We start from the raw sequence: 10,779 nt of genomic DNA, 5'->3' as shown, positions 1-10,779 counted from the left end.
TTAAGAGGCTGGTAATTTTGACAGATTCTATGGTTTTTTACCACATTGCCTCCATAGTGAATTTGCTAACCAAAAAACTAAAACTGATAATGTCTCACAACTTTTCACGTCAAAACCAATTTTGTCACTGTTTTTTATCCTTTTGTCCTCTAGCTTTTTTGAACATTGATTTTTTTTTTTTTTTTTTAGGTTTTAAAACTTCTTTTTGCAAATACTTCTTCATGTAGGCTTTATTTTCTCTTGTGGAAAAAATTATTACATCTTGATATAAGGGGTGTTGCATTTCAACTGTTACAGCTCAAAACTGTCTTGCTCTGAACTGATCCAAAATGAGTACTGTCTAAAATTGACAGTAGATGTAATATGGATTGTAAGGTAGGATTTTGGGTTAAAAATTTTCATGAAGATGGCATAGATTTTTGTTCTAACATACACTTATTTTCCTTCATACATGCGTTGCAAGTTTTAGAGTTCTGTATAATATTTCTTGTATTAGCACTTGCTAAACTGTTAGACTGTGTCTGTTTTAGTATTTCAGCTTGATTCTGCAATATTGCATTGATCAGGGTGATCATATAATTTGCAAACTACTCATTCATTCAGTCTGGTCCCAGCCTCTCAGTTTGTTGGGAATTGTTCTTGGTTATTTCATGTTCTGGTTTTTGTTGGTTTAATGTGATTAAAGAGCTGTAAGTTGGAGGTCTCATATTAATCTTACTGTTTTTAAATAGTGGGAAAATTATGGTCTATTACAATGACTGATTTTTAAGATTTAAAATGAATATCTAACATAATCTACATCATCTACTAAAGACATAAGGTTTCCTTTTTTTTTTTTTTTTTTTTTTTTTTACTTAGGAGAGAGAGATGTACAGGTCTTGTGGATATGTGCTACAAGTCTCTTTGTAAAGCTTTATTTCAGCAAAGTTCAGTGCTGATTCAGAAATCTGCAATGTCTGGTCTCACTGCAGAATCAAGCTTTCCCAAAGGAGTACTCCTTAATTTCTTTGACATGTTTCCTCCTTGGTGTTTTCCTGTTGGCTTCTGCTACCAGACAAGTCCCTGGGAGTGCAGGTATGCTCCAGTGGGACCAGCACAGTTGAGAGCAGCAGAGGACCTTTGCCACCACCCTGTCCCTCTGACCTCTGCATCTCATCCCACGCCTTGCCAGCAGCAAGCCTGGTACTGTCGCAGTCTCCCTCCACATCTATTGTAAAGCTCTGCCAGTGAGCCCTACTGCTTCCTGAGCAAAGACTCTCCTCCCTCACCAAGAAGGATGAATCCCATCTGATGCCAGCAGGCCTGGTGCTGCATAGGCAATAGCATTGTTAAAAACTCCAAAATTTTGGCAGTGACACCAGCCATGCACTAATAGACTTGCCCCTCTGTTTCTTAGTGTTGTTGCCTTCAACTGGAAGTATAGAGGAGAATGTAACTTGTGCCCACAGAGATGCAGCAAAGAGAACCTTCTTCCAAACACCAAACCCATTTATCAGTGTGTTTTTGAACCACAGCACTGGCCTAAACTCACACTGGTAAATATATTAAACATTTAATGTTAATACACTTTTATCTCCATAAACAACTCTTCAAGAAACAACATAATAGAAAATGAGCTCATTTTCTGCAGCCGCTTACATACTTTTCTAATTACAAAAGACTTTCCACAAATGTTACAGTAGGTTTTTTTTTTTCCTTTTCCTGCAGGAGCCCAGAAATGTGATTAGCTCATTACCACATAAAAGAGTTCACTATCTCAAAAGTCTTGCTACAAAATTTTCTTGTATAAATCCAAGTTAATAAGCACCAACCATTAATGGACTGTGTCAAAGACACAAAGTTTATCCAGGAGGAGGTAAGGAAAAAAGAATTTCCTAATTTCTCCATTAGTTGCTAATTAATGCATTCTTTGACTTGTAATTGCCCACAGGCTTAAAGCAAATGAAGAAAAAGGGGCTAATTCTTATATAATTCTAAACAGCTGCTTGAGAAAGGTATTAGCTTATGTCTGTGTCTCAAATTATACCCTCTGTCCTCGCATACATTGCTACAGAAATAAGATCAAGACATCCAACATGTCTGTAAGTGATTTGAAAGGTGTTTGACATAGTAAGCCTAAGCAGTTTGATGCCAGAACCCAAAAATGCAGAAGAGCTGCCTCTAAAAGAGAATATCTAAACTCTGAGATTAAAAGTGGTTTGGGATGAGTGTGTTACAATGCTGGGATACACTGCACTTGCTGGCAGGAGGCTGCTAGTGAGCACAGAGCTCTGCTCCTGCATCCAAGTGAGCTGCAAGAAGACAATTTTGTTTAACTGCAGCTCTTCTAGTCACTTTTGCCACACCTGGTATGAGGCACGAGGCTAAAAGATGCTACTTCTTAGCTTGTTCAGAAATCTGCCCAGAAACAAGGGCATAGCACTGATGTGAGAAAGTGCTGTGCAGAAATGGTAATTGCCCAATTATTGGTCAGAGGTGTGTGTGTGGAGAACAAACATCAACCTTGGCTTCACTCTGTGAGAAGTTTGTTGTATTGTAGTTCTCTTAACAACATCATATGTACGTACCCAGCTGCAGGCAGGGACTCCTAGGTTCGTTAATGCAAGCTCCTAGAGAATCTTGGCAACGAAGGAGATAAATTGTGTAAAGAACAAGAACAACCTGAGGGGACAGCCACTGGGATCCTACTGATATGTAAATCACCGAGATTTGCCTGAGAGGTGAGGCAGGGAATTTGAGGCCGAATCTGTAGCCAGAGCACTCAGTGGTGGTTAAAGGATACTTCTGTCCCCAGTGTGCTGCAGGCTTGATGTTGCACAGTCCAAAACTACATCCTGTGGCTGAAGGATGTAGATCTCTTCTCCAAAGATGTTGGATAAAAGGAATCTTCTATTCCCTAGCCACATGCCCACTCTGGGCTGATGAAAGCTTTGCACTCAGGTAGAAGGATAAAGATTCTGTTCCTTGTTCATTAAGTGTGGAATCAGTGTGGAATCTGAATGTATTACCTAAAAACTGAATACAAAATAAATCTAGAAACAAAGGCATGGTTGGATGGACCAAGATACAAATTTTGGATCTAAAACCAGCCTGATTTTATACTAATACAGTTTTTTTTTTTCCTCTGGCTGTGCACAGAAAGATGATACCAATTAATAGTAGCCTATTTACAACATCAGAGTAACTACAAAATTGATTATCTTGGATTTATTGAACAATAACTATTTACCCACTTTTGGAATTTCACAATACTTAATTTATGTAGACTGCTAGCATGCACCCTAATTCTAATTTGGTAAGATTTTATAATTATTCATAGTATGGAAAAACATAAACTCTGCAAACATTTGGACAATGCTAAAACTCATCTTCCTAACACAGCCAAGCCAATAGCAGCTTCTGAAAATGAAACATCATATATTTAAAACTTTTCACTTTATTAACAATAAATTATCTGGTGCCATCACCAATCAACAAAACACTAAAGAGAGAGTGAGCAGATTGTCTGTATGATGATCAGAAAGGCAATATTATCAGTACCTTCATAAAAACTGGAGAAATGCCAATTAACTTATATACATGTACCACCTGCAACCATATGAACACTGAGCAGAAGAAATATATTTCCAAGTTTCTCCAGTTTTTCTGTTAAGTAAGGCAATAATAAAAAGCACAGCATCACAATTAACTACAACTCTAGGTACTGAGCCCTAACATAATGCAGTGCTCAGAGGAATGTGCAAAATAAACACCTGGATTTGCACTTTGATTCTTTGTTGTGTAAAATTAAAAAACAACACAAAGTCACAACTCCTCTTGATTCCATTGTCCAGAAAAACAAAAGCAAAGCTGGAGAATCCAGACTGACAAAGATGTTCTCTCTCAGCCTGTAGTACCATTTGGAATATCTTGAGCATCGGCTAAATGTAGCTTTTGGCTGAAGCAAATCATTAAGGAATAACAATTTCACATACAGATAAGGCATGAACAAGACAGCAGTGTTACATGAAACTGCTTACTCTGGGGTATGCACCAGTCCAGACAAACTCTGTTCTGGTGAGTCCTATGCCAGTGCCCTGCCAGCAGATTAACATTTCTCAATGAGATTTGAGCATTTCATACCTCCAGCATTAGCCTTGGGATCAAGGGCGATGGCAGATTATTTTTATCACTATTACATATTATTGTCACATTCCACTCATTCTCTTTATGAAGTCTGCCTTAATATGCAGGGAATATGCAGGCAAGGTAGATACCAGAGCAGGATCTTAAGCCCCAAACACTAGAGCCTCGCCTCCTCAATGCATACACAGTGTGTAACAACAGAAATAACCAAATTACAGAGCAAACCAAGTGCTACACTCCTCCACTGCCATCCTGGCAGTGTGGAGTGTAAAATCAAAAGCACAGTGTGAAAGACGAGCTGAGACATTCAGCTTTATCTTCTCTGTGGGCTAAGAGCACACATTTGTTCAGTTTCCTAAGCTCTGCTGAAGTACCTGACCCTAGAAATAAAAAATTAGGTCAGCTCACTCTCCATGGTCAAGCAGTGATAAACGACCACACACATTTCTAGAAAAAAACTAAAGGGTAACAAAATTTACTTATCAGTGGGACAGATGCGTCTGAATGTTGCTGAAGGAATATTACTATGGATGTTTGTTCCAGAATGACTCAATAACATGCATGCAGAAAGACCCTGCTGCTGATAGGTTTTGCCACTGACAATACATTGTGGTACACAAGTGGAACACGGTAGCTAAATAAATCATCAGGTGGAAAAAACAACCTATAATTAGATGTGTTAAGATACAGTCACTTATGTATTGGAAGAACATAAAAATTGATGCTGTATTTTAGAACTAATTTAAAAGCACATCATCACAATTAACTACAACTCTACGTACTGAGCCCTGCAGTGCTCAGAGGAATGTGCAAAATAAACACCTGGATTTGCCCTTTGATTCTGTGTAAAATTAAAAAACAAAGACATTATCGAAGGAATCTGACTCTTGTAAAGACATCAGTTACTAGGGAAACAAACTGCAATTTGACTACAGTTAGTAATTATAATGCAAAATAAACATTTTAGGAAAAGGATACATAGATGAATTTAGTTCTTCTAGCTGCAATATAAAGTAGAAATTATGAGAAATGGCACTTCTGATAGTCAAAGAAATGCAACAATTATGATGGTATGCTGAAATGAATACATTTAAACAATGAAGGAAATAAATAATAGTTTAGGCCAAAATGTATGATTTCTTACAGAGATCAAGCCTACACTGAATTCTATACTATGAGCTAAGATCCAAATTAAGTTTAAATCTGCTGATCTCAAGAAATTTAAAGAAATGTTAACAATTCTAGTTTTTACAGATCTATATGCTTTGTTTTGTGTCACCTTCCCCAGATGTAGGAGGATGGACTGCAGGGAAAGTGGTCGTAGTTCCCAAGAACATGGGCTGTCCCTAAGCAGGCTGACAGGCTCAGGCAGTTTGCAGCCAGCCTGCTCCCCTCCCCAAAGCAACCAGCGACTCTAACAAATAAAAACAACTCCTGTGTTTTCTCAGAACCAAGAGGAGGGCAGGGCACACCTTGGTTCACTGAAGAGCTACGTTCTCCTCAACAGTAAATCACTGCGCACACATGAGTGTCATTTTCCTGAACCGAGCTTTGCTCTGGGCTAAGTTCCATGATTTATGCCTTCCCAGTACTTACATCTGACAGCAGTCTATCCAGGTTGGAATCACTGGCTAGTTTTCTTTTATCTTCAGGGAGTTCTTCCATCTCCCCATAGAGCTCCAGATTGAGGCGAGCAAGTTTCTCCTGCATACTCCGCACGTGCTCCATCTGTTCTATGGAACATTCATTTCCTAAAACAACAAGTAAAAACTTTATAATAAAGAAACCCAAGAGGGAAAATGAAGGTGTGAAGATGCAGCTTTTTACATCAGAGAAGAGAGTTGCAGCTTTCTACATCAGAGAATTTAAACATCAATTTTACAAGTACATTTGCTTTCTTGATGGTTTCACTACTGAAGTTTCTGTCATCCCATTTCTTGCTGTGTTGTGCTGAATTTACAGTGGCTATCCCAGTGTTCTCAGAGTTTTTTAGAATGCACGTGGTTTTTCTATATTCTTGTATTTTTCTCTGATTCAGAAAGGCCCTGTATTTTAACTTGAAATTCAGTCAAAAAAACCTTCCTTCCAATTCTGATTTCTCTAAGGGTTGCTTTCTTGAAAGAGATGGTTGATAAAATACAAACTTTTCAGGTTCTTTTGTAAAATCAGTGTGGAATTGACACGCTGACCTAACACTGAACTTGCAAAAGTACACATGCATTTTTCTACTTAGTACAAGGGAGAAAAGAAGGAAAATATGTGCAATATTTCTTCTAAAACCTCCATCAACTCTGAGGCTGTAAAAATACTAAGAAGCTAAGACAGAATAGCAACCTGGGTAAAATGCGGCTTGAATCGAATTTCATAGAAGTTGTTACCAATAGTTTTAAACGTTCACATGCAACAAAATTGGGTGCTAAATACAGTTACTTCTTCCTACATAAATAAGTGATTTCAAATTTGGTATCTTAAGGAAAGGTGCTTCTCTGCTGGAAGGAATAATTAAATGGCATATGAATAATCCCACAATACAGACAATCTTACAATGAGACTGTAGTTCTAAAATGCAGTAAGATGTATTAATTATGTTGATTTCATATAGACAGACATTTCAACTAAACAAACAGCTACCATGTGGCAGTCTGTCCATGCAGCACATTTGTTTGCAAATGTTACCACTGTACAGCTATAAAAAACAACTATTGTCCACACCCAATTCATGCACTTACCAAATGCCTGAAGTTTGCCAGAGTGGAAGTCATTCAAGAGACTCAGAAGTCCCCTTTCCATTTCCTGAACATCTGATACATCTGTGAGAAAAGAATGCTGGATTGGTGCTGCCTGTGCCCCTTTGGCTTCACCTCCTGGAGGTTTGGCTTTCTCTTTGATTACACTAAAAAAAAAAAAAATTGAACAAAACAAATATTACTTCCTGCTTTCAATTTCACTGTAAATTTGAAATGTAAGAAAGTGTACATCTGAGCTTTGAAAATTACATGGGAAATATATAGTGTGCATTTCAGTCGCTGCTTTTAAGATAAACACTGGACCACCAGCTTGTCTTACAAATAAAGAATATCATTATCTCAACATTTTGATACTGCAAAATGAAGGGTTCCAACAGTCCAATAGTAGGAACCATCAATGGACCACACATCTCTGCTGGCCATCTTAGTAATCTAAATCATTACCCAGCAGTGACACATAGGGCATTAGCACTGACATGACCTCTCAGATCATTAAGTCCATCCATGTTCACCAGTAGCCCATGTCCTCACTCATGATTTTTTAGCATTTCCAGGGATGGTGATTCCACCACTTCCCCAGGCAGACACTATCTACATAAAATCACTCAAAAAGAAGCATCTGCAAGCCAGAGAGAAACCCCCTTATATTATTTTTGAGGGGGTTTCTTGTCACAAACATCTCTAGACTCCAACCCATGTGAAAAACAGCTGGTTATAAGCTTTGGAAGGTGACCTTGACTCCACATAAATTTTCCTAGAGTTCTTTCTTTCAACCCACAAATAATATCCCAATTTTGTAAATCTCACCATCAAAACCACTCTCCCACTACTCTAATGTACCAACTGAAACTAGTCCGTGCCCAAACTTCAAACTGCTAAAAATACTCTACAGCCCTTTCTGCAAGAAAATCATCAAAATTCCTGGATCCTATACACTTCTCTCTAGACACAGCACTTATTCAGAGCACCAAGTGCCCATAGAAACTACATGGATGAAAATGAATAACCATGTTAAATCCCTGTGAACACAAAATCAATATGGAAACTAAACAGACAGCTACCAGTGAGAAGCAGCATGTTCCATCTCTGACCCAGAGACAGACAGACAGGCTGCATCCTAATATACTTTAGGCAGGAGGCTTTCATGCAGCCTTGTGATGAATCTGTTCAGAACTTGATCCAGTGAAAAAATCTGAGCCTAAAAATTTTAATTTAGAATACAATGGGATATTAAAAAAAATCACAGACTTAAACAAGAAGCTTGATTTAATTTGTGAAGATAATGGTGTTTAAAGCACAGTAAGGCCTACCCTTCCCATGCTCTGCAAACTCTCTCTTTCTTATGGGAAATAATAATTCTTTGTCCAGCTCAAGAGCTTTGGTAGTCTATAAAACATCATACAGACTATATGCTATAGAAACAACCAGCAGTCCAACAATCACCATATCCAGTTCAACTCAGAGCAACTCATTCTAGCTTCAATTTCAGACTTAATGTCTTGTACAACAGACAGGTCATCCATTTTTCTACCCAATTTTGATGTTTAATAAAATATACTATTGGTGTTCATTGGATTCTTGCAGATAAACTGAATATTAATTAAATACTCTTACTCAATTATCACAGTAGCAGTTCCTCACATTATTATATCAATTACCTCTCCTGCTTGGTAAGTTCAAACAATTATCTGTATTAGCACTGCTTGGTAAGTTTAACAGTTGTGCAAGAATGGCCAGAACTTACAGTCAAAAAGGACATTTTCTTCTCCACATAATCTTTTGGACTGCAAGAAATTAATTTCTAGTAAATCCCAGGATAATGTTGAGACTTGAGCAGACTGTTCAGTCAACTGCAGAAGCCACCAATTTATAGCACATTAGTATTTACTAATATTTCCCTCTAAGTATTAACACAGTTTTCCTGAAAAATAAGTTATAGATTTTACATTGCAGAAACTCATTATTTATCAGGCTAATACTGCATCCTTCAAACTGACTCTGTGCTGATGCTGACAGTTCTGTACTTAATCTTCAGCTAAAACTCAGAGGTCAGTAAATTCTGCTGCCTCTCTCCAGCTAACATTTTAAATTCCTCTTCATTTTTTATCTACTGTGTCTGCCACAGACAATAAACATATTTCCTAACATGAAGATAAATTAATGTTCTCAAACTGAAATCAACTTATCATCAAAAAACAGAAACTATTCTGATGTGGTACTTTCTGAAGAACTGAATGTCTCTCTTTACACAAAACGGTCCCCCAGCTGAGAAGTCCCCAGTCACAAAGCACCTGGAAATTCCAGTTCTAGCTCATCCTGTTCAATTTATGTCCTTCATTTCCTGCCATAGTTGTCAGTTCCAACCTTGCAGTCATGTAATATTTTATTTGTTGCTCACAGCTGTACATCTGGGACTCTACTATATCCCATATGATGCCCAAATCTCATCACCCAACTAGTGTCTTTCAGCAGGCACATCAGGCTACATTCAGCTAAAATGTTGTTGGTATGAGTTTACAGCATTGTGTAACATTTCATTAAGCTTACAAGAAAAGTGTAAAAACACCTCCCTTTGCTGTAAAATAACCATTACATTGCATTAAATATATATCATGTTGCTTAAAAAGACACATCATCAAAACTTTTCACAAGTCTGAAGCTCTTCTGTCACAGCCAGTCTAAACAACCTTTAGACTGTCTTAGCATTGCCAAGTTCCTGGCTCTCACTCCCTCTAGGTCTGCAAATGGCCCGAGCTTACCGTTTTAACTTTGGTTTTTGTACGGCAGGCTGTGGGGCGGGGTTGGAAAAGGCTGTACTTTTACTGACGGGCACTGAGCTTTTCTTGGAGTTAGCAACCTGAGCAGAGTGACTGGAAGATGATTTGGGGCTCCTCCTCTTGATCTTCCTTTCTTCCATTTCTTCCAATTTACTGCATCTAGACTAATGTCTTCCTAGGGAAGAAAACAAAGTGATAAAAAAATCCATTCAAACTGGCATTCACAATAAAAGCAAGCAGAAGGCCAGCTCGTGGAACTGAAACTTGTAGTTCCTTCCGATATGAGCACTCATGTCTGAGAACAAGAGAATCCAATTTTTAGGAGAAGCTGCCTGGCCTGCTTGATGAGCGGAAAGGGCAGGACTTAAAACCTCCATCCGCCAACAGGCACCTCCAAATGATCTCAAGCATTGTGTCCCGTGGATTACGCCTAGGGAACACCACGACTTCGCGGGCCCACGGCAGGAAACACACCGACAAGTGCTATGGCACGGGGATGCCGCGACCCATCCGTGCCACAGAACCTCCTCTGCTGTGGGAAACTCAGCCGATGCCGGGTTGTTGCTGTGACGCAGCTGCTATTACCGCTGTTCCACACTTGTTATCACTGTTACAGCTCTCGCTGTCACCGCCGTGACACGCTCATTGTATTGTCATCACTCCTACACCACCGACGGGCCCTGCCCAGCTCCGCACGCACAGCCCACGCCGTGTGCGGTTACCGGGCGCTCCCTCGCCGCCTCCTCGCCGGGGAAACACCCCTGACACCCGTTACACCCCGGAGGCGGCCGAGCGCTCCCCGGGCACGGCAACGTCACCCCCGGGCGCCGTCGCGGATCAGCGCTACCTCCCGGGATGAGGAGACTCCTGCGCGCAGCCTGGGCAGCCGCAGCCCCGTACCGCCGCTTCATAACCGCGGCAGCTCGGGACAGGGCTGCGGTCCGGGAGCAGCGGGAAGCGGACGGAGCCCCCCGCCCGCCCGGCCTCGGCTTCGGCCCCTGCCCAGGCCCCGCCCCCTACCTGAGGGAAGCCCCGCCCCCGGAGCGCGGGCGGACCCCTGAGGAAGCGACCGGCTCGTCCCAGCGCGCGGATCACGTGACGGCGGGGCGGCCCGGAGGCGCCGCGAGGTG

General features: G+C 40.3%; 1 protein-coding gene across 5 annotated transcripts; it reads right to left on the bottom strand.

The window, feature by feature from the left end:
• Positions 1-821: 821 nt before the first annotated feature.
• CCDC28A (coiled-coil domain containing 28A) lies at positions 822-10,779 on the bottom strand. 5 transcript variants are annotated; one of them, XM_009092804.4, is made up of 6 exons: positions 10,670-10,779; positions 9,632-9,824; positions 6,855-7,018; positions 5,722-5,876; positions 5,104-5,126; positions 822-3,937 (listed from the first exon to the last, which is right to left on the bottom strand). In XM_009092804.4, the coding sequence occupies exons 2-6, from the start codon at positions 9,787-9,789 to the stop codon at positions 3,883-3,885; spliced, it is 555 nt and encodes a 184-aa protein (XP_009091052.1). In that variant the 5' UTR covers positions 9,790-9,824; positions 10,670-10,779; the 3' UTR covers positions 822-3,882. The 5 variants fall into 5 exon arrangements, with proteins under 5 accessions (XP_009091052.1, XP_009091051.1, XP_018772554.1 ...); XM_009092803.4 differs by having other exon boundaries at positions 9,632-9,820; positions 10,670-10,773; XM_018917009.3 differs by lacking the exon at positions 10,670-10,779 and adding an exon at positions 10,497-10,657.

Source organism: Serinus canaria, chromosome 3 (genome assembly GCF_022539315.1).
Source record: "Serinus canaria isolate serCan28SL12 chromosome 3, serCan2020, whole genome shotgun sequence".
NCBI classification, from domain to species: Eukaryota; Metazoa; Chordata; class Aves; order Passeriformes; family Fringillidae; genus Serinus; species Serinus canaria.
Note: the sequence above shows the minus strand (reverse complement) of the source record. Positions and strands in the feature narration are given on the sequence as shown.

Coding starts and splice junctions, on each gene's coding strand:
- CCDC28A (XM_009092804.4), bottom strand. CDS start 9,789: ATGGAAGAAAGGAAGATCAAGAGGAGGAGCCCCAAATCATCTTCCAGT. Junction 5,127..5,721: donor TGGATAGACTGCTGTCAGAT/GTAAGTACTGGG, acceptor TTTATATTGCAG/CTAGAAGAACTAAATTCATC. Junction 3,938..5,103: donor GAAGAACTAAATTCATCTAT/GTATCCTTTTCC, acceptor GATTTGCTTCAG/CCAAAAGCTACATTTAGCCG.